The sequence below is a fragment of the Dromiciops gliroides genome, chromosome 5, assembly GCF_019393635.1.
Source record: "Dromiciops gliroides isolate mDroGli1 chromosome 5, mDroGli1.pri, whole genome shotgun sequence".
In the NCBI taxonomy this organism is placed as follows: domain Eukaryota; kingdom Metazoa; phylum Chordata; class Mammalia; order Microbiotheria; family Microbiotheriidae; genus Dromiciops; species Dromiciops gliroides.
Window position 1 is genome coordinate 36,355,166 of NC_057865.1, and position 24,200 is coordinate 36,379,365.

Below are 24,200 nucleotides of genomic sequence, written 5' to 3' on the forward strand. Positions count from 1 at the left end.
GCACAGATCCATATAAACTCCCACCTTGCATCTAAACTATAAGATCAAAATATGTAAAATGATGACCACTTTTTTCAAAGACTTTTAAATTCCTTTCTGTTGACCTCTTAGAGCAGAGGTGTCAAACATGGGGCCTACCCCACTCTTGTTTGTGATATGAACAACATTAAAACATAATAGGAAAATATTTAACAAAATAAATAAAAATATAATAAAAAATAGATAATATTACATTTTAAAACTAAGTCACTATGCATCTTTTTTTGGGGGGGGGCACTGTGCATCTTAAGCAGATCTTTATGTATGGTTAGGGGCTCCTGTTTCTTTCTGATGTCTTAGAGTACACACTAGGCTCTAAAATACTAAATGCTATTTAAAGATAGATATAAATTGTTAAACTTATATTCAGGTAGAAGTCAATGGCGGACCATTTTTAATAGTAATTATTATCCATAATAATAGAAATAGTTCATTTGATCTTAATCCTGCATTTAAAAAATAATAAATAATATTTCTCATTCCAGTTATTGTAACACAGTTTTTATAAGAAGTAAATTTAAAAGTAAGGAATGGCTAGCACAAGGAGACGATTTTCTTCTATTAACAATAGGAAAGGGGCAGCTAGGTGGCACAGTGGATAAAGCACTGGCCCTGGATTCGGGAGGACCCGAGTTCAAAGCTGGCCTCAGACACTTGATACTTACTAGCTGTGTGACCCCGGACAAGTCACTTAACCCCTATTGCCTCTCAAAAACAAACAAACAAACAACAAAAAAAAAACCAATAGGAAGTTCTTTAAGCACATTGTTGGGTCTATGATCTCCTCAAAGTGGTTAATTCTTCCAAAGGGACAAGTAGCAACCTACTAGCACCACCTAATCCTGTGCAGTTGTGATACCTGCTTTTTTCCTAAATCCTCCATGGTCCATCCAGTATGCCAGATCTCTTAGCATTGCATCCAGGCAAGTGAAGTGAGCAGTTAATCCATTAACCCTTGATCTTACACTTTTCTAGTCTGCTTCCTTTTCTGTGCATACATTTATTTCTCTGATAATGTCTTTTAAAGGATAGAAAACTAACAAGACTCTACACATTTCCCTGATATCCCAACAATATCAAGATAGTTAATGGAAAGACTTCTTCACTGGGAGTCAGAGCAGGTGGATCTATTTCCCAGTGAGGTTGTTTCTTGCCCAGGTTGCCCTGGGCCTATGAAGGGAGGGAGTTGGACTGGGTGCCCCCAACACAAGATGGGAAGGAATATGATGAAAAACAATCATGAGGCACAGTGGATAGAATGCTGGACCTAAAGTCCTTGGCAAGGCACTTAATGTCTGTTTTCCTCAGTCTCCTCATCCATTAAATGAGGGGGGAAATAGCACCTGCCTGCCAGGGTTCTTGTGAGGATCAAATGAGGATCAAATGCTTTGCAAACCACAGAGTGATATTTCAGTTGTGACTTTTACCATCATCATCATTATTATCTAGCACTGAAGGAATGGAGCCACACTGATGAAATCATACATCTAGCAAAGTACTTTTAAACTACTTCTTTATTGGTAATAAGTTGATAATTTTTTTTTTTTACATAGAAGGTGTTTTATTTTTTCCGTTACATGAAAAGATAGTTCTCAACTTTTGTTTATACAAGCTTTACAATTTCAGATTTTTCTCCCTCCCCCTCCCCTAGACAGCAGGTAATCTGATATAGGTTATATCTCTATATCTAGATAATACTTTTTTAAGTGAGGCAATTGGGGTTAAGTGACTTGCCCAGGGTCACACAGCTAGTAAGTGTTAAGTGTCTGAGGCTGGATTTGAACCCAGGTACTCCTGACTCCAGGGCCAGTGCTCTATCCACTGTGCCACCTAGCTGTCCCATAAGTTGATAGTACTGATAGTTATTGTTAATAGGTTTTAGCTTCACCCTCACCATATATCTTTCCATTGCCCTTTGGGTGACCTTCAACTACTAGTCCATGACTCCTAGTCATATACTATCATAATATAGTACCTGGTACATAGAGATACTTGTTGATTGATATGAAAAAAATTGATGTTACAATGAGCTAGAAAAGGAAATGGCAAACCACTCCAGGATCTTTGTCAAGAAAATTTCAAATGGGGTCACAAAGAGTCAGACCAGATGACCAAACAACAACAATTTGGGGGCAGCTAAGTGGTATGGTGAATAGAGTGATGGGCCTGGAGTCAAGAAGCCTCATCTTCTGAGTTCAAATCTGGCCTTAGACACTAGCTCTGTGACCCTGGGCAAGTCACCTAACTCTCTTTGCCTCAGTTTCCTTATCTTAGAATGAGCTGGAGAAGGAAATGTCAAACCACTCTAGTTTCTTTGCCATGAAAACCCCAAATGGGGTCAGGGAGAATCAGACATGACTGAACAACAAGAATTATTTATAGCTAACTAGACAAATGGATTCAAGACTTTTCTACTAGGCCACTGGGAAAGCCTGTTGTCCAGGCTCCTTGGAGATATCCTTAAGACTGATTGAGGGGGCAGCTGGGTGGCACAGTGGATAAAGCACTGGCCCTGGATTCAGGGGGACCTGAGTTCAAATCTGGCCTCAGACACTTGACACTTACTAGCTGCATGACCCTGGGCAAGTAACTTAACCCTCATTGCTCCGCAAAAAAAAGAAAAGGAAAAAAAAAGATTGATTGAGGGGGCAGCTAGATGGCGTAGTGGATAAGCGCCAGCCCTGGATGCAGGAGGACCTGAGTTCAAATCCGGCTTCAGACACTTGATATTACTAGTTGCGTGACCCTGGGCAAGTCATTGCCCCACCCCCCACCCCCACCCCCAAAAAAAGACTGATTGAACATTCCCCAGTTTGGGGAGATGGATGGACTGCAGCCAGGAAAGTTCTTTTATTTTGAGGCCTGAGGCCAGAAACATATTCAAAACAAGTATAAGCTTTAGAACCAGTGAGAGGTGAGGTCTGAACTCCAGAACAAGATGTTCATTTATGTACAGTGTGGCAAGCTAGATCAAATGAGCCTAATTTTACCACACATGTCAGTCAAAACATGTAGATTTTCATGTCCTGTGGTTTATATGTGGTTGGCCCTACCCTTTAAACATTTTTTCTCTTTCTGAAGTCCTTTCACTTAAGACCTACCATGTCTTCTACTCACATTGTCTTCCCTAGCAATGACCAAGTTCATGTATTATGGAACCCGATTCTTGTGTGGGCCAGTTAGCCTAGGACCGCTGACTATACTACTCTAGCACGCTATTAAACAGTTGCTTGATACTAGTTACACAGTTCCAAGGGCATAGAAATAGAAAAAGGAGATATGCCCTAAGCATAGCCATTAGTAGTATTATCATAGATGAAGTACAATGCATAATTGTGTTTATTTTTAAGTTGGAAATATATTTGTGAAGTTCTTGAATTATATAACTTTTTAAAAAAAAATTTATTTTCAATTCATGGAATAAAACAAGCACTTCCATAACACAGTACAATAAAAAAGATGATCAATTGAACATGAAACTGCAAATCTACCATGTACAGCTAGCTAGTCCCTCCAAATATACAACAAAGTTATCATGTAAATTCCTTTTTTACTTTGTTTCTTCCCTCTTCTCCTCCCACTCCCTGCCTTAGAGATGGCTACCATTGGATACAAATAGTTATATATGAGTAAAATTATTCTATATGTACTTCTATTTATCAGTTTTTTTCTATGGGTCCAGATAGCATCTTCATATGTACTTTATTTTTCATTTGTATATTTCTTTTTTTTTTTTTAATGTATGAGGTATTTTATTTTTTCCGTTACATGTAAAGATAGTTCTCAACTTTTGTTTATACATGCTTTACAATTTCAGATTTTTCTCCCTCCCTCCCCTCCCTCCCCCCTCCCCTAGACAGCAGGTAATCTGATATAGGTTGTATCTATATATCTCTATACATATACATATAGATAGATATATATATACACACACATATCATTTGTATATTTCTAATAGTCAACATGACTTGGTCAGTCAAAATCTATCTTAAGGGATCTGCATTCTCAGCAGTGTGAGAACTCTCTACAACCAGGACAATTTGCAACCTATCTATGTATTTTTTAACTCTTTAGTTTCACTTACAATCTCATTATTTAGTGGAAAATGTTCTCCACAGTTTCCTGCAGTCTCTTATTTAATGGCCTTTTCTCATCATTCTTGACTTCTCTGAAGCCTTTGACAATATCAGTAATCTTCTCCTTGATACTTTTCTGCTTACATTTTCAGGACACTACTTTCTCCATGGTTCTCCTACTTGTCTGATTACTCCCTTTTAAGTTTCCTTTGTCTTAAAACATCACTTCCATTACCTGTGGGTGTCCAGCAAGAATGTCCTGTGCTCTTTTCTTCTCTCTTTATACTGTTTCACTTGGTGATCTCATCCACTCCTTTTGTTTAGATCCATCTCTATACTGATGATTTCCACTTCTACTTCAATAACTCCACCCTCTCTCCTGACCTTATATCTCCATCTGCCTAGTAGACATCTCAGCCTGGATGTCCCATACATATCTTAACCTTGTCATGTCAAAAATTGAACTCCTTTTTCCCCCTAAGTACTCTGTACTACCTCTTTTTCCTATTATTGACAAGGGCACCACAGTCCTTATAGTCACACAGGCCAATAAGCCCGGTATCATCTTTGACCCCTTTTCTCACTACCCATATCTAGTCTCGCACCAAGACCTGTTGATTCTACCTTTGTGACTTCTGTGTCATGTAACCAACAAGATGGAGGAATAGACATTTTTCCTGATCCCCAAGACCTCTCAGACCTCTCCAAAACAGAAAAAATCCAACAAAAATAATGCAACTTCAGCTATCTCCATAGTTTAGGACCACTGCAACCCAAAAGATTAAAAATCCCATGCTACCTCCTCCTTTTTCAGCACAGCCTCCCTCATTGCCAATCATACTACTGGTAGCAAGGCTGCACTGGAGGACCAGACACATGGGCTTGCCGCAAAACACAACCTCACAGTCAAGTCCTTTCCCTCTTTCTAGTGCCATGAAGACTAATGCTCCAAACTTCAGAAATTAGATGAGGCCTTAATAGCCAGCACTACAACACTTTGTGCTGCAGAAGATTTCCTCAGGAGAGCAGAGGAACCGACAAAATGGGGCAGGACACGGTCTGAGCTTGAAGTAGAGCCCAAGTACACACCATGGCCCTCCCTCCTCCTCCTGGGACCTCAGAGCAATAAACTGCAGCAATCAGTCCCAGCTGCAGGAACACCAGCATGGCAGCACTCTGTACTATGGAGTCATGGAACTGAGAGCATGGGGCCAGATGCCATAGAGGCAGATAGGAGAACTCTGTGGAGCTGTGTGGTGATCCACTGCGTGTGAGGGAAAGAGCCCAACGTCCATCTGGTGTCATTTCTATCCACCCAAAAGTCACTTGGGGCAGAGCACTAAGCTGGTGACCTGTGAATTGCTCAGTGTGAGAGCTGAGATGCTTGAGATCCAACCCCAGGGAAACCATGGTAGGCAGAAAGGGAGTCAGGAAGTGAACAATAAAGGAAAAGGGGGAAAGACTGAAATTACCAAAGATTTCAGGAGGAAGAAACTTAAAAGACATGGAGCATAAGCAAATAAGTAACAGGAAAAGCTTTAATAGCTGGTCCCCAGATCTTGCAAATGACTTCAAGCACCTATGAATAAATACTGTAAAACAACCTTTGATGAGACAGAGGAACCTCTGGAATTTAGAGAGAACATGGAACCACAGCAAGCTTTTCTGAGTGGTTGAAATGAGAAATGTGAGAGCAGAATCTATGACCTTTAATGCAGAAGTGATTAGCAGAGTGGAAAAAATTGAATCTGTGAAGAAAAGTCTCACCAGAGAGACAAGAGAGGACAACTGATGGAGAATTCAATACCCAGAAGTGGAGAACAGTCTTGAAGAAGAGAAGTTAAAAACCACAACAAAAACATGTTCTCTCTTCAGGCAAAACTTGGGGTCTTTAGAGACAACCCTGAGATAAATAAGTCTCCCAGAAGAGCGTGACAGTTCAAAAAACCTGAACCAACCCCATGGTACGATAAATTGAAAGAGTGCATAGATTGCCTCCAGTAAAACAAACAGAAACCCCCAAACTATAAACTTCCCAGACACATAGTCCTCAATTCTAACAATTCAGTAAAGAAACAACAAGCTCTCCAAGTGACCAGAAGACCCTTCAAATAGTAAAGAAAGGAAATTTGAATAACACAAGACTTTTGGAGACTATTCTGTACCTACCGGAAGCACAGAAGGTGTTGAAATAATGAGTTCCAAAGAAAAGTAGAGCTCAGGATACAGCCTCAGTTAGCCTACTCTGCAAATCTAAGCTTAAGAAGAAATGAAAAAATAGGAATGTTTACTAATAAAAAAGCATTCAAAACATTCTTGGAAGAATTCTACCTTTCTTTTATTGGGGGGGGGGCAGGATGAGGGTTAAGTGACTTGCCCAGGGTCACACAGCTAGTAAGTGTCAAGTGTCTGAGGCCGGATTTGAACTCAGATCCTCCTGAATCCACACCTAGCTGCCCGGAATCCTACCTTTCTAACATCTCTTGTATCTGCCACCGCCCTAGTCCAGGCTCTCATCACTTCACACCTAAACTATTGCAGTAGTCTTCTGGTTGATCTTCCTGCCTCAAATCTCTCCCCACTCCAATCCATTTTCTGTTTAGTCACAAGGTCTCCCGAAAGGGTAGGTGTGACCATGTCCCCTCCCTACTCAGTAAATGCCAGTGACTCCCCGTTACCTCCAGGATCCAACATAAAACTCTCTGTTTGGCATTAACTTGGCCAGTTCCTGCCTTTCCACCCCTCCTACACCTTACGCCCATGAGCTCTGTTCGTCAGTGACCCTGGCTTCTTTGCAGTTCTCACAAAAAGCATGGCAACTTTCAAATGCCCTGTTGTGTGTTGAATTTGATATTGTAGAGAATCATTATGTCTGTGGTTCTGTTTATCAGGAAATCTTCTATGAACCTGGTGTATCCAAGAGATACTCCTTATCTGAGAAGAATCTTTAGGGCTACACATTGCTCTACCAATTACTTCATCTTAACAAATGATAGTAATAAAATGTATCAATATTAATATTGTTTTGTCAAATATATTAATAGTACTAAGCTAACATTTATATGTTACTTTCAAATTTACAAATTATTTTATATGTATTATCTTACTTGGTATAAGAGCCCTGTGAAGAATGTAGGGTTGCTATCCCCATTTTATAGATGAGAAAATTGAGTCTCAGTTGCGTAAAGTCACTTGCTTAGGATTATAGAACTAGTGGATATCTGAGGCAGGATTTGAACTCAGCTCTTCCTGGCTCTGTATCCTGCTCTCTGTTTAGGCCAAATGATAAAGTAGCAGATTCATATATTGTTTACACATTGTTCAATTAATGTTAAGATAGGGTTTGTCACAGATAATAACTTATGAAATCTTGCCTGTTTTCTCATTTCTGTCAAAGACCTTATCTTTATACAAATACTAAAATGTGATTAAACTTTTGTATCTTTTTTTTTTTTTTGCTTGCTTTTGCTCTTAGGGGAAAGATTCGGTAATCACGACCATCCCATTTGCCAGGCCACAGGATTTTGGCCCATCCATTGCTATTGTTACAAAAGTAAACCAGATTCAAGACCACCTGCTGAAAAAGCAAGATATTGAACTCTACATGCACCTGAACCGACTGGAAATTGCTCCACAAATATATGGCCTGTAAGTCTGTGTGGCTTTTAAAAGGAATCATTTTCTTTTGAATTAGTATTAAAATCCCATGGTTGACAAATTTTTCAAAAAGCAGAGAAAGACGTGGAAACTTTGTTATATTTGAAAGAAAGTGTCCTCTAACAAAGGAACAAGTGAGTGGGGGCTTCCACACCAGGGAATATAGTTAATAAGGAGCCAAGAGAAACTCCAATGTGATAAGGAAGTAGACTGTAAACAACCATAAGGCCCAGCTGTGCAGCGTTATAGGCTTGGAACATCAATGCAGTGGTGGTTTTAGGGCCTTATCATTTAGGAATACAGATTGTCTTTTTACTGGAAAAAGTAATTTTTAAAGCAACAGAATAAACATACATACAACTTGCATCAGACATAAAATAAATAGGAACTTTTTTAATGCCTGAAGAGATTTAAGGAAAATGTTAAATAGGTGAGGAAGTGATACTTACATGCAAAGACTTTTTTTTTTAAATCATAAAAGTATTTTATTATTTTCTAGTTACATGTAGAGATAGTTTTCAGCATTTGTTTTTATAAGATTTCTGGTTCCAAACTTTTCTCCCTCCCTCCCCTCTCTTCTCCCCCCCCCAGACACATGCAAAGACTTTTAATCCATTCTTCTGTCTACACCTCTGAGGCCTCTAAAAAGGGGCCAAAAGAAACAGAAGAAAGAGGACAATTGACAAAAGGGGGTCACAATTAAAAGAATTTGCTCTGGTGGCTCCTGTTTTGTTTTGTTGAAACTAATACCTCAAATCCTTTTTAATTATAAGACCAAACTACAAATCTGATCATTAATTGGGAACCACTGTATTAAAATCCCTTACTCCATGAGAAGGAGGCCCACCACCTCGCTAGAACATAGGACAAATAGGAATAGAGGTGATAAAAAGGGATGTTCATCCTCTTTCTTCTAATTATGCTCGTATCCACAGTCCACCCCCAACTTTGTTTCATATATTTGTGCACATGTAATGTAACGATACCTCTCATTTGTAAAGTACACTAGACTTTAAAGAATGCTCTTCCCACAACAGCCCACAAATGCCATAAGGCTGGCATTGCAGATATTATTATATCTGTAGATGAGGAAACTGAAATTTAAAGAAGGTAGGTGACTTGCCTGGCATCACACCACTCATTAGGGTGAGGGTTGGGGCTTGAACAGATGCCATCCTCTGTTAAAAATGAAAGGTTTTTGTTTTTTAAGCCTGAGCCTTAATGCCCCATTGGGGGTGTTCTAATAATATCTCATAAGTGTCCTTACTCAGTGTTCTGATAAACCGGTGTGCCAGGTCAAGCCCTGAATTAAGAGTTAAGAGGTCCTGAGGATCAGTGGGGGCGGCATGGCTTCCTAAGGTCCCTCTGCAGCCGGTTCTGCCACATCCCCTCACCTAAGAAATGGAAATGCGAATACTTATACTCAAGATGCTAATGCCAACATCAATAAAGCGTTTCTGAAATAAAAATTACAAGTGTTAGCTATTTAAGTTTTTAAAGAGATTTAGAGGCAATACTCGCTCTGTGGGACAAGGCTTTTTCCAGAGTGCTGCCTTGGACTCGGACTAGCACCATCCATCAGCCTCTGAGTGCCCCAGGCATCTTGGTTAGACTGTTAACTGTAGGATAGTTGCTGCTTTGGTAGAGGTAGTTTCCTCACCTGGAGCTGCCTACCCTTGTGGAAGCACCAATAGAGAGACCCCACCATCCCTGAAGAGCAATGTGTCTTGTTATTCTGATTCTGAATTTTTCCTGTGTGCGTATTGGCTCAGTCCCCTAGTCTTGATAAGACCTCCATTTTCTTCAGTTGGAAATGGATGTGATCTTGGCAGTAATACGTAACAGGGGCCCACAGCCGGGTTTTCTATCACTCATGAGCCAAGAAGGTCTTTTTTTTACACTCTAAAATAAAGTTTTATTGTATTTAAAACTGTAAAAACTATTCTTAGCTTAGGTTGCCCAAAAACAGGTTAAGGGCCAGACGCACCCCCCCCCCCTCCCGCCCCAGTAGTCTGTCAGCTCCAGTATACAATATTATTCATCAGGGCAACACACTGGTTATTTTTAGTATATCCATTTAAACCTGAGCCTAAGCTAATACTTTGGTGAAGGTAAAAAAATCAACACTTAAGATGTTAACTCAAATTCTGTATTTTTTCTATCATTTGCTTAGAGAATAGATGTTCACTTATAAAAGATAAAAACCCAAATTTATTTTATTGTCATACAAACAGCATTAATGAGGAGAGAACTAGAGTGCCCTGCTTTGTCAATTTATAGCCCTTTCAGCTTAGCCTCAAATATTCGGCTGGCTCTGCCATTTAATTGGCATGGGCGTTGTCTCTAACAGCATAGGTCATGATCCATCCATGCCTGCCTTTCCTGTGTCATTCTTGTCCATGTGCTCCCATAAGTTCACCTAAGAAGATCCATCCAATGTGCTAGAAGATACCAGTGAATCACACAGGCAGTCTAGTGATTATTCTTTTTTCCCACCTAGAAAGAATACATCTTTTTTTTCCTCATGCGTTTCTTTGGTCACTTGATTTATTCTACTTCTCCCTCTTAATTCCTTATTTGTAATGTCTTTTCTCCCTATCCTGTCCACGATGCCCTTTGGGTGATTTTTAGTTTCAGTTCTTCAGAGACTAAGGATATTGGCCTTTTAAAAGTCTTTGTTTTAAAGAGGCACTTGGGGTCATTCAGAGAAATTTGCAGTTTCCCAAAGACAGGCCAGCCCTCTCTCCCTCTCCTTCCCTTTAGTGATAGATAGATGGATGGATGGATGGATGGATTAATAGATAATAGATTAATGGATGAGCTTTATAATTTGTACCTCCTGATATTCTCGTTCCCCTATTTTCTTCCTGCATAGGCAGTTAGGCCAGAGTACCTATGGATCCCTTTAGGAAGTGCTACAGTGTTGTTGGGACTAATGCAATTAGCACAATGTAATCAAAAACAGGAGCAGCAGTAGCAGTGTGGTACAGTGGAAAAGACACTCTATTCACACTACATCTGGTGTTTACTACTTGGGTGACCTTGGGTCAGTCATTTCATTTCATTGGCTCTCAGTTTCCTTGTCTGTAAAATTAAGGTGGTTGGACTAAGTCCACTCTGAGGGCTCTTTGAGCTCTGCTTCTGTGATCCTGTCCTAGTTGGAAACTCTTCAACTTGAACTTCACTGAATTTCCACCATGGCACCAAGCTTTGCTAAGCATGTGTCCCCTTTTTCCATCTTGCTTCACATTATAATCACAAGCATCAAATATGATTGTATCTGTTATCTTGTATTGTTGTATTGTACCTGTTATAATACACATATGGTTATGCCTTAATAAATTTAAGAAAAATGGACATTTGATAGGCCTTTCTGGAGGAGAGCTTTTAAAGTAGTCTATTGTGCTACCAAATCAAGTGCTTTTCTTACAGCCTAAAAACAACTAAGTATGGTAGGATCTTGTATGCTTTACGTCTTTCAGTCCATCATGTGGTAAATATATTGTCCACTCTGGAATTTTGCTTAAAAAACACCTTCCTGTTGCTTTGTAATTCAGCATACCCTTGATGCATGTATATATTATTCTCACAAAGATTTTCTAAAATTGGAGAGGTCGACTTATAGGTAAGTAGTTTGTGATGTTCTTTTGGTTGTTTTTCTTATGTTTACCCCGCTTTTGTATTTTTCCCTCCCTCAAATAGCTTAAGGATTTCTTACCTCCCTCAAAATTATAGCAATAGCATGAGAGGTGAGCTGCTTTTTACCATTTTCATTCTCTTTATTGTCATTTCCTCCACCTCTGTGATGAAATCCACCATCCAGGACTAGTGTTAAAGACCAGATATGACGGTTCACTTGTCCTTGATGTTGAGAAGGCTGTTTTAAAATATCTGCAGATATTTTTCATATTCCATTTGTTTATTGTAGTCCCAGTTTTGTCCTTAAATACCCTTAGGATAGCTTTACTTAGTTGGTTCTCTCACCAAGCTTTCTTTAAATTATTTTTCCCTACACTAACTCTTGCTGTCTTATGAGGCGATACTGCTCATAATATTCCACCATTCTTTATGAGTTTTTGAAAATGCTTTTACTCTCTAAATCTCTGTTACCCTTGGCTGCCATAACTCTCTGCTTGGCAAGAAAGTTAGATATTTTCTAAGGCAGTTTTTAGACAATTTCTAGTCTCTTCATTTTGATAATTAATTTGTATCAGTTAAATTTCTATGTGGCATTGTTGTAAACAGTGTCAGTAGACTTTCCCCTTTCTATTTCAGTATCAAACCTGGTAAATAGATCAAGTATATGTGGATTAAGGCAGTGTTTAGGTTCTTTTGATCTCCTTGTTATAGCAATTGGTTTATTGGTTATATACAGAATTGTCATAACCAGTATTATACTTGCCTCCATTCATTTCCCATTTTCTAGCAGCAATAACATTTTAAAATAGCTCAAATTGGAATTGTTTTCATTGCATGCCATATCTCAGTAATCTGAGACTTCTGTTTTAGGAATGACTCCCAAATCAGTAAAGAGTCATTTCTTGGCTTTTCAGATATAATCAATTTGATTTGTACAATGTTATTTGTTTCATTTATAGTGAAAGTAATAGTGATAGGGTTCAGTTTCTCCAGTAGTGTCTACTCCATCATTAGACAGAATTTTACAAATCAGTAGGTTAATGGTGGTATTACAAATACTTATCAAATATTTATCATCTTCTACCACATTTTACTCCATTTTGACACTTATTATTGCAGAAACAGAAGGAGGCCTTGCAGAGCTGAAGGAAATTTTATATTTTTCCTTTTTCAATAGCTGTGTAGACCAAAGACTTAATCACCAAGTAGCCCAATTCCTGTTGTTGAGCTTCACTTTGCTTAGGTGGGCTGCTCCTTGGAATGCAGACAGAAGGGTACTTGTTGGGATAACCTATCATCAGTTATTAGTATCCAGTGACTATTTCACTATAGATCACATGGATTCACAGTATCGGCAGAGGCCTCAAGGAGTTACATAGTTCACTCCATTACTTTTTATACCCAATTGCCTTTGGATTAGCCAAAGGAAAGGATAATATCTGAGGAGAAAATACACAGCCTTGGGGGCAGCTAGGTGGTGCAGTGGACAAAGCAGCAGCCCTGGATTCAGGAGGACCTGAGTTCAGGTCCGGCCTCAGACACTTGACACTTACTAGCTGTGTGACCCTGGGCAAGTCACTTAACCCTCATTGCCCCACAAAAAAAGAAAGAAAGAAAATACACAGCCTTCCTCAGAGGGGCATTCTCATCAGTATGAATTCTTCTCTATTAGAACAATTATGAGATTACATTTTATCAAGAAAATGTCACTCACAATTGACCACTGAGGATTGTTCTTTCAGTGTGTATTCATGACTTAATTTTGAAAAGCTCTATGTTTTTAATAGCTTTGCTTAGCCGTTAAAAGATAAGAAGTCTCATTATTTCCCTAATTCTTTTTTTTTTTTTATTTTGTTGAGACAATTGGGGTTAAGTGACTTGCCCAGGGTCACACAGCTAGTAAGTGTCAAGTGAATGAGACTGGATTTGAACTCAGGTCCTCCTGAATCCAGGGCCAGTGCTCTATCCATTGCACCACCTAGCTGCCCCTATTTCCCTAATTCTTATCCTTTTATTCATTCTTTCTTTCTTTGGTTTTGAAGTGGATACTGGAAGTTGAACCTTGGCTTTGCCATGTGTACCTGATCATAAGCAGGGCATCTCTCAGGGCTTCGTTTTCTTTACATGTAAAATGAGGGGCTCAAAAGTCCCTTCCAGCTCAGCTCCAAAACTGTGCTCCTAGCGTCCTCTGATCCTGCCTATTACAAATGGCGGTCTAAATTTAGTGCCAGTAAATAAGAGGAAATGTATGGCTAATTAATCGTCCCTGTCTTTTCTTTGCTGAAAAGAATTTTATATCTTAAAATATGAATTTTATAAAAGTAAACATCATGATTTGATTAGGGTTAGGGTTTCAATAGTACAATTGTTGCCTTATTTTTTTTTTTCAGGGCAATGAGGGTTAAGTGACTTGCCCAGAGTGACACAGCTAGTAAGTGTCAAGTGTTTGAGGCCGGATTTGAATCCAGTTACTCCTGAATCCAGGGCCAGTGCTTTATCCACTGCACCACCTTGCTGTCCTGTTAACCTTAATTTTAAAAAATGAAAACTAAAAAATGTGAAATGATTTATAGATATGATGACTAAAAAAATTCAATGTAATTGGAAAACTAAATGGGTTAACCATAACTGCTGTTTTTTAATTATTTATTTTTTGACATATAAAGTATTGTCAAACTTCTGCTTCCACGGGGTACTGGTTAAAAGAGTTAAAAGTGCTTGGTTCTCAGCTTTAAAAAGGACAGGATTTGAGGAGCTATTTGGTGAAATATATGTGTCTCACTTAAAGTAATTTGAAATGAAATAGTATTTAAAACTTTATCTAAAATGGGAAAGAGAAATCAAAAAGGAACTTTGGAGGGTTTTTGTTGTTGTTTTTTGCCAAATGCTCAGTTTTTTAATGGTAGAATTTTAAAGAAATAATCAAGTTGTTAAAATCATGGTTTTGAAAATAGCACTTAATTTCAGTAGTACTATATGAAGCTTAAATGAGAGTCAAAGAAAAGTATCTTCATTTCCACAAAAAGAGGTTTTATTGTTAAAGAAATTTATAGTTTGGGGAAAATATAAGTTACTGTCATGAGACATAAGTGGGCTCTCCCTGGAAATGTGTTGCTTAAATCCATTTCCACCCAAGCTGCACTTCTATGACTTTTTTCCCCCAAACCTTTTACTTATAAACATGCTTTATCCAGATTTCTAATTGTCTTCCCCATTTTTTGCTACCATTTGTTTGTAATCATCCAAATGTGATTATTATCTTAAAGATAATATTTGGAGAAAATAGGTTGGGGGCAGCTGGGTGGTGCAGTGGATAAAGCACTGGCCCTGGATTCAGGAGGACCTGAGTTCAAATCTGGCCTCACATACTTGACACTTACTAGCTGTGTGACCCTGAGCAAGTCACTTAACCCTCATTGCCCTAAAAAAAAAAAAAAAGGGTTAACTTGCTTGTAACTTTATCCCTCCCCATTATCCTATCCCCAAAAAATATTTCTTGAGAGAGGTTATTGCTATCTATGATAATTTTTCCAATGTAAATTAAATAATTAAAATTTTAAGTTAGTTTCATTAAGGTTAGCAATTCAGTCTTCAGTTTCTCTTTTCATTCTACTCTTCAATCTCAAAATGCAGAAATGGAGATTTGAAGAGGTAGAGGGAAATTCCTGCTCACCTTTAGAAGTAATCTTCTAGAGCCAAGTAGCCATAAACCTTCTCCTTTGAGTCTTTCAAGCATTTCAGAGTATCACAAATTGTGCATAAGAATCCCAGCATCTGGGGAGGAAAGGATTTCAATATCTTGATATTTCCCATGTCTTACAACATAATGCAGAAGTCAACTATTTCTGTTACTTCACAGTATGTCCTTTTTTTGAAAAAAGAGCATTATTTTAGAAGTTTCAAAAACAAAAATGAATACTTGAAGATCCTTCAGCAGAACCATATGGGTTGAGTAAATTATCAACAAATGTCCTCATTTGAAAGTTAGGAGTTGTCTATTAACAGGAGCCAGATGGGAAGCGAGACTGTGCTTGTCCTGTGCTGTCCTTCCTGGGGAGGAAGATCAAAATGTATATATAGTCTTCGTGTCAACTCAGGTGTGCTACTCTCTGTATGCACAACAGAGGGATTTTTGACTTTTCAAACAAAACAAGGATTTTTTTAAAAAATTTTATTAAAGTCAAAACAGTTTGTAAAAGCTAGGGAAACAATCGTACAGTTGTAAACGTGCCAATAATAAATGAACCAATGATAGTACTTCATTAATCCAAGAAGTTTCTGTAGTGTGAAGGAGTAATGTTTACATTCAGAAAGGGACTTGGTCAGATCCTAATTGGTGGCAACTCTCATGTAGATATGTAGTATTGGGGCTAAGTTCTCTTTTTACCTCATCAGAGGTTTTATGTAGACAAAGTGGTTGGGTTTTTGTTGTTGTTGTTATTATTGTTTGTTTTCTGAAGTTTCTTAAAATCTCTTTTCTGATAAAAATATCTTGAAATTTCAAGAGATTTCAAAAACTTTGTATTTAAAAGAAAAAATTGGTTTTGTTCAAATTCTTAAAAACCAAAATATCTGGTTAACTTCAATTATTTTTTCATTAGGAAGTGTTAAATACATTTTTTAGATTAACAAGACATTTGTTATCTAATACCAATTTCTTAAAGTCATTATTATAAAAGAATATATAGTAAATAAATATATATATTCAATATGATTCATTAACCTTTTAAGCATGATGAAAATTGGATATGGCACTACTGCTTCAATGCGGGGGGGGGGGGGCAATCAGGATTAAGTGACTTATCCAGGGTCACATAGCTAATAAGTGTCTGAGGTCAGATTTGAACTCAGTTCTTCCTGACTCCAGGGCTGGTGCTCTATCCACTGTGCCACTTAGCCGCCCTTCGATAATTCTTACAATAAAGCTTTTCTTAGATCATATTGTAGACTATTTACATCTAGAATTATCTTTCTTTGATGTACTTATTTTTTTAAGTTATATTATTTTAGTTATTTGCCACCCTAAAGTATAATACCTGTGCATACACAGAGCTTTTCAAAAATAAAGTTTTTGACTTCTCTTAGTGGGTCAGCTAATTAGTGCAGTGGATAGAGCTCTGAGACCGAAAACTTGAAAACCCGAATTCAAGTCAAGTCTCAGACACTAACTGAGCAAGTCATTTAAGCTTTGTTTGCCTTAGTTTCCTCCTCTGTAACACAGAGATAATAATAACACCATTGTCGTTAGGATCCAATTTGATAAAAGTTGTCATGCGTTTAGCATAGAATCTGGCACCCAGTAAGTGCTATATAAATGCTTATCATCCTTATTATTATTATTACTATTACATTTAGCCTTTTCTTAGTTCTTAACTGCTTAACAGGTCTCACCAAAGCCCAAGGTCTTGCTGCCTTGCCGTCCTAATGCTTAACATATTCTTGCCTGAAAATGGTTCTTAAGGACGATAGTTGAAGATGCACAAGTTGGGTGATTAGATCTCCCAATTTTTATGTGCTTTTAACATCTCAAAACAGTGGTGATATATGACCACCCTTCCACAGTATTAAGCCTTTATATTTTAGATGATATTTTTTCTCTTTGGTATTATAAATAGAATACATAATAAGCATCTGTGGGATAGGCAATTAATGTCACTTTTGAGGAAAGACCTTCATAACGCACTTGGGCTTTGGCACTCTTAAATTATGAGCTCTTTACAACACTCACGGGAAAAATTCCATATCCCCCAGATGCTTATTATGGATCTTCCATGTCCCTTAATTCCTATTTTCTGGATTAGCAGTTGTTGTGTTGTTGTGGTTTATGGTAATTTAACAGGGGTGGCTCTTTGTTATTAATGAATAAACTTTTAAGTTTAAGTATTTCATTTTAAAATGTTTTCTCTCCCCATTTATCAATCACTTCTAGTAAGTTTCTCCTAAGTTGGCATTATATGTGAATCAGCTAAGTCTGTTATTGTCATTTCATGCCAAAAGTCATTTCATGTCAAAAAGTAACTCATATTCATCCTAATATATAATGTAATAATTAATCTCCCAAAAAATCTACTTTTAAACAAATTGTCCTCTGCCATGGGTAACACCGATATGTTGCTATTTTCAAAAAATCTTCCTTTTACAAAGTCCCATTTAAAGCTATGTATGTGACTATTGTTGAGCCAGAAGGCATGTCCTTTGACCCAGCTGTGCTTAGAGTATGAGTAGCACCAAGCATCCAATGATTAAGTGAAGTGAATGGCTTCTCTTAAAAAATTCTGATCAAACAGCCTTGTGAAGGGGAGGTGGTGGGATTGTTGGGAAAAGGTGATTCTGTCATCTTAGCACCCTTGATAGCCGAACAAGAAAATTCTGTGCCTAAGTCTTACCTCTCACCTAAATCTGAAGGAAGTTGATTTCAGAACATTCAGAAAAGATGTCTTTGAAAAGTAAGGACACTTGAATGATGGGAGACTCTAAAATATGAAATCCAGATAATACTATCACAAATGGCCTCCCCTAAACTATTGAAATCAGTGCAGCTGCATATGAAGCTCCTTTTTTTGGTTTTTTATCGACATGTTTTTTTCTTTTACATTACAAACATTTCCACATTACCTTCACTCTTTGAGAGCTCTCTTGTAACAAAGGAAAATAATTAAGCAAAACCAACAAGACAGTGACCTCATCTGAAAGTGCATACAACATTCCACATCTGCAGCACTCCCTCCCCACAACCTCTCCAGAAAATCATTCTTTCCCTTTCACCCTCCCCCATTCCATGGAAAAGAAAGAAAGGAAAGGAAAAAAAATTATTGTAAGTGCAGAAAGTTAAGCAAGATACATTCCATGTTGGCTATATGCGTAGATATGTCTGTTTCATTCTGCATTGAGTCCATCCCCTCTCTGTCAAGAGGTGCGGGTCCTACATTTCCTCATCATTCTTCACAGGGCCATTGGACTAATCCCAGCTCTTACAGCTACGTATTTGTTTTTCTTTGCAGGTTGTTGGGATCATAGAAATGGTTCTGTTTCTGCTCATTTCATTCTTCAGTTTATAAAAGTCTTTATAATTGCTCATTTCAATAATATTAACGTTATGGTATAAATTATTCTTCTGGCCCTGCTCACTTCATTCTTCATCAGTTTATACAAGTCTGTGTCTCTTTGAAGGCAGCTAGGTGGCACAGTGGATAGAGTGCCAGGCCTGGAAAATTTTAATCTGGTTTCAGATACTCACTAGCCATGAGACCCTGGGCAAGTCACTTAACACTTTATATCAGTTCCTCATCTATAAAATCTGGAGAAAAAAATGGCAAACCACTCCAGTATCTGTGCCAAGAAAACCCCAAATGGGGTCACAGAGAGTCAGACATGACTAAAAACAACTGAACAAAAATGTTTCTTCAAAATCATCTGTTTCCTCATTTCTTATAGCACAAATGTATTCTATCATACTCACCACAGTTTATTCAGTCATTTCTAAATTAATGGGCATCCCTTTAGTTTCCAATTTGCCGTTACAGAAAGAGCTGCTACAAATATTTTTATGCATGTGATACTTTTTCCTGTTTCTTTGATAGCTTTGGGGCAAAGTCTTAGCAGTGGTATAGCTGCATCGAAGGACATGCACTGATGATTAACTTTTTTGTGTGTAATTCCAAATTGCTTTCCAGAATAGTGGTGTTCATTCATAGATCCTCCAGTAATGCATCAATATGCATTTACCCTTTTTCCATTTTTTTGGTCATCTTTGACAATCTAAGACCCTGGGCAAATCACTTAACCACTTTAACTGCCTTAAACATCCGGGGCCATCTCCAGTTGTCCTGATGTATGTCTTGCCACTGGACCCAGATGGCTCTGGAGGAGAGAGTGAGGTTGGTGACTTTGAATAGCCCTCCCTCAACTTAAATCCAGTTCATTGCAAGTCATGACATCACCTCTCAATGTCATAGTCTGCTTCAAGAAGGAAGGACAAACAACAACAAGGTATGAGGCAGAATCTCAAAACTGCTTTTACCTTTCTGTAATTAGTAGTGATTTGGAGCATTTTTCATATAACTATGGATAGTCTGGGCTTTTTCCCCTGAGAACTTCCTGTTCAGATTCTTAGTAAATAAAAATAAAAGTCCCTCTTCACTCCTTCACCCTCTCAAGGCCAAGGCCTCCACCAGGTCTATTCTCCCAGAGGAGGGCAAGCTCACGTTCAGTCAAAAGATTTTTTTAAAGTTCGATCACAGGAGAAGAGAATTTTGGTGTTTGTGGTGAAGGAAAAGGCTCAGGTTGAAACCCTAACTTAGTCTGAACTCTGAAGAAAGGGAACACATGGGCTAAAGAAAGACCGATCCCTAAAGTAGGGGAGACCTAGAACTAAACTCCTTAGGTTTCAACAACAAAAATTATAACCAAGACCAACCCAGAAAGGGAAGATAACTCCAAAATCACCTATTCTATAAAGTGGGGGTAGTAATAGCATAGCTTGGAAATTTATAAAATATATACTAGAATTTTGCTAGGGATCAGCGCTAAAATCAGTGGCTTATAATTTGTATGCTCTGCCCTTTCTCCTCTCTTGAAAATGTTGATACATACCCCTCCCTCTGTCTGTCTGTCTATCTATCTATCTATCTCCATAGTTCTCTACTTCTCACATCCTATCCATTCTCTATAGCTGAGGGAGCTGAAGGGCACAGTGGTTAGAGCCTGAAGTCAGGAAGACCTAAGTTCAAATCCAACTTCAAACACTTCCAGTTTCATGACTGTGGGCTAGTCATTTATAACCTCTCTTAGTCTCAGTTTCTTCATTAAAATAGGGATAAAAATGGCACTTCTCATATTTGTTTTGAATGAGATAGTTTGTAAAGTATTTTATTTATAAATGCTCTAGTCATTATTATCATCATCATCAAAAAATTTAAACTTAAAAAAAAAGATTTCCCATAAAAACAATTAGAATTCTTTGAAGAAATAATGAAAAAGATTTTTTTTTAAGTGAGGCAATTGGGGTTAAGTGACTTGCCCAGGGTCACACAGCTAGAGAAATAATGAAAAAGTTTAAAAACACATAAAAGAAATGAGAACTTTACAGGAAAGAACTAGGGAAAAAAGGATCAGCAGATTTACAGAAGAGGTAGAAAAAACCTTACCCTAGTAACAAACTGTCTAAAAAAAAAAAAACCACAGCAGAACAAATAGAATTTATGGAATAGAAATTAATGACCCCAAGTTTTCTACTAAAAATCACTTTTGTTGTTTTATTCACTCTAAATTTTATAATATTGCATTATTAATAATAGCTAACAGTTGTATAGGACCTGCTATGTGCAAGGCACATAACATTTGTGCTTCACAAATATTATCGTATTTAATCCTCACAACAACCCTGGGAGGTAAGTGCTGCTATTATCCCCATTTTATGATGGAGGAAACAGAGGCAGACAGAAGTTCAGTGACTTGCCCAGTCACATAGCTAGGAAGTGTCTCAGGAGGGGTTTTAACCCAGGTCTTCCTGACTCCAGTTCTTGTAATCTATCTACTGTGCCACCCATTAAAATAAAGCTTTAAAAAATGAGAAAATAGAGGAAAATGTAAAATAAATCAAAAACATCTGACCTGGGGAACAGATCAAGGAGATTTAACTTGAGATTCATAAGACTGCATGAAAACCAGGACTAATAAAAGAACTTGGTTATTATATTTCAAGAAATCATTAAAGAACATTGCTGAGTCTTGACTCTACGAGGATATGTTTAAAAGATAGCAAGGATGGCACATAATATAAGTAGGGATGACTACAAAGGACTGGCACCAACCCCTAAGAATGGTATCAGGAAGGCTAAAGCACAAAACGGGGTAATTTGGATTTATAGGACTCTAAGGATAACCCAACCAGAAGAAAGGGATAGCCAGTCCACTCTCTGGGGTAGGGACATAAAATGTAAATAAGTGAAGCAGAGAATGTGGAATCACTTAAGGCTTGTTTTGCTTCTGTTTTCTTTACCAAAGAGAATGAACCTCAGATGATAACAGGTTTATTGAAAATTAATGCCCAGGCTAAGTTAAGAGATTATAAAAGAGCAGTGAACTGCTTTCAGGAAGTTTTTTTAGCCCATGAGAATTGCACCTTAAGACACTAAAAGAATTTGAAGAATCTGGTCACAGAGGAATTATAACAACAATAGTATTCTCTTAGCACTTTACAAAACTCTACAAATACCTCATTTAATCCTCACAAGGTAGGTGTTATCTCCATTTTACAGTTGGGCAAACTGAGGCTGAGAGGTTAAATGGCTTGCCTAGGGTTATACAGTCGGTATGTGTCTGAGGCTAGATTTGAACTAAGGTCTTCCTGACTCCAGGTTCTGTTTCTGTACCTCCTAGCATTTTCAATTGTAAAGAATTGATAGGATGTGAGAAGTATGAAGAGAAAGACACAGGTACTGATTTTCTAGAGAACAGAAAGAGTAGAGCCCCACAATTAAAAACTGCTAAGCTTAATACTGATCCTAGCAAAACTCTAGCTAATCTATTTTATAAATGATTGTGAGCTCTTAGGGGAAAAAAAAGCAATGATCTCCATGAACCACCATCTTAACAGGAACAAGTAATACCAAACAACTCATTTTTTTAATATCATATGTCATAATAGACTTATAGTTCCTTAGGAATATCATAAAAGTAGTGTACCTTGATTTCAATAGTACCTTTAACAAAATCTTGTGTCCCATGTGGGTTATACAATAGTATAACTCCAAATATTACTAGCTAGTTGTTTAAAAGTAATACTTAGGGGGCAGCTAGGTGGCGCAGTGGATAAAGTACCTGCCCTGGATTCAGGAGTACCTGAGTTCAAATGCGGCCTCAGACACTTGACACTTACTAGCTGTATGACCCTGGGCAAGTCACTTAACCCCCATTGCCCTGGATAAATATACATACATACATACATACATACAAACAAAATAAAAGTAATACTTGGGCAGCTAGGTGGCGCAGTGAATAGAGCACCGACCCTGGATTCAGGAGGACCTGAGTTCAAATCCAGCCTCAGACAGTTAACACTTACTAGCTGTGTGACCTTGGGCAAGTCACTTAATCCTCATTGCCTTGTTTTAAAAAAAAAAAGTAATACTCAAAGACAATTGATAAATGGAGACATGCTTGGTTCAGGAAAATATTTTTTTTTCAGGTTCTGTCTTTGGCCCTATTAGCATGTTTATCAATAACATGCATAAAAACATGGAATCATGACATTTGAGAGTTGAAAGGGATTTTGAGATATACTATTATCAGATTTCCAGACAACCCCCCCCCAAAAAAAAATGTTAGACTTAAGCAGATTCTGAGTGGAAAAAAATTAAAAACTTATTATATATTGCCCCAGGACGGAAAAAAAAAATGAGACTGGGAGACATTTAAATTCGATACATGGAAGAACCTTCAAGCAAATAGAGCTATCCAATAATTATATAGCATAAACTGGTTACCATTTCCATGAACATCTACCTTTGGCTACACTTATATTTGTTGTGCTTATAATAAAATCACCTAAAATGGTTAATGACTAGACATACAGGAACAAAAAGCATCAACCAGCATTTAAAAATGAGTAATGACTCAATCTGTTATGTATTATTGGCTTATTAAATATAGTATGCAGTTGATCCCTAAGATAATATTGGAAACGCTACAGACAAAAAAGACTTTAAAATACAGATTTCTGTGTTTTTAAATATCTATTTAACACAGGCCAGGCTCTGTGATGCCCCTGAAAGTGTAAAATACTAATAGCGTTTCTGTTACACAGTTAAACAGTTCTTCATACAACTTTGCCTGGAAATGATTGTATGTAATGGTGGTTACTAAATATTTGTTCAAGTGAACTGACCACACAAAATAAATGCCATTTTTTTCACTTATTTCTTTTAAATTATTAAAATGGTCCTGAAATATCTGAACCATAAGCAGAAATCATTTCACATCAGGCTTTCTCTTTATCCTCCAACTAAAACTTCTTGTACATCCACATAAAATACAAGACTAATTGGTATAAAATATTTGTTTTGCAATTGAAGGAATGATGACACTTGCTATTATCAGCAAGAGAACTATTATAAAGAGTCAAGCCCACTCAGCTACAATATTTTGCCCAGTTTTAGGTGCTGCATTTGAGGGCTATTGATATACTAGGATTCTTCTAGAACTAGGATGTTGAAGAGGTGTTTTGCCATCTTGCTAGTCTAGGAAAGCGAAGACTTGTGAGGATATGAAAACCAGCTTCATATGTAATTTTTAGCTAACGTGATTAAGCATCCAAAAGCCTTGGGAAGGAGTTGTGTTTCGTACATAGTGGGCACTTTGGCTCACTCAGCTGTGTAATAGAAGCTTCCCTGTGCCCACGGTCACACAGCTAGTACATGTAGATTTGAACTGGGGTCTTGTGACTCCAGACCTAGCGTTTACACCACTGGAGCACCCCTAGCTGCATCTGCAGTACTTGAAGAGATGAAACCTTCGACTCACTGCTACTTTGACCCATCTGGGATACTGCCTTTGAGGGTTCCCTGTTCCATGGTGCAGATGACAGCCCTTCTCATTCTGTTCAGCTCTATTTCATACCAGAGGAAAGGCTTAGAGAACTTCAAGTTCTCTTGACATTATATACATATCAATGGAGCCTCAGGCTGTCCACCTCACATCTTGGTGACATCATTCATTTCTTTTGCATAATTCTTGGATGGTAATGTGCTGTAGCCTGCTCACACCCACCCCAGGTCTCTCTGTTACCAT

At 37.8% G+C, this 24,200-nt stretch overlaps 1 protein-coding gene across 16 annotated transcripts in view; it reads left to right on the plus strand.

Annotated features, from left to right (window-relative positions):
- The window catches only part of TBC1D5 (TBC1 domain family member 5), a 611,040-nt gene that overhangs the window by 398,527 nt on the left and 188,313 nt on the right, over nucleotides 1–24,200 (plus strand). For all 16 annotated transcript variants that reach the window (XM_043966947.1, XM_043966952.1, XM_043966957.1 and 13 more), the window contains one exon: nucleotides 7,591–7,763. In XM_043966947.1, the coding sequence (XP_043822882.1) occupies nucleotides 7,591–7,763 (173 nt within the window). The remainder of the gene's footprint in view (nucleotides 1–7,590; nucleotides 7,764–24,200) is intronic.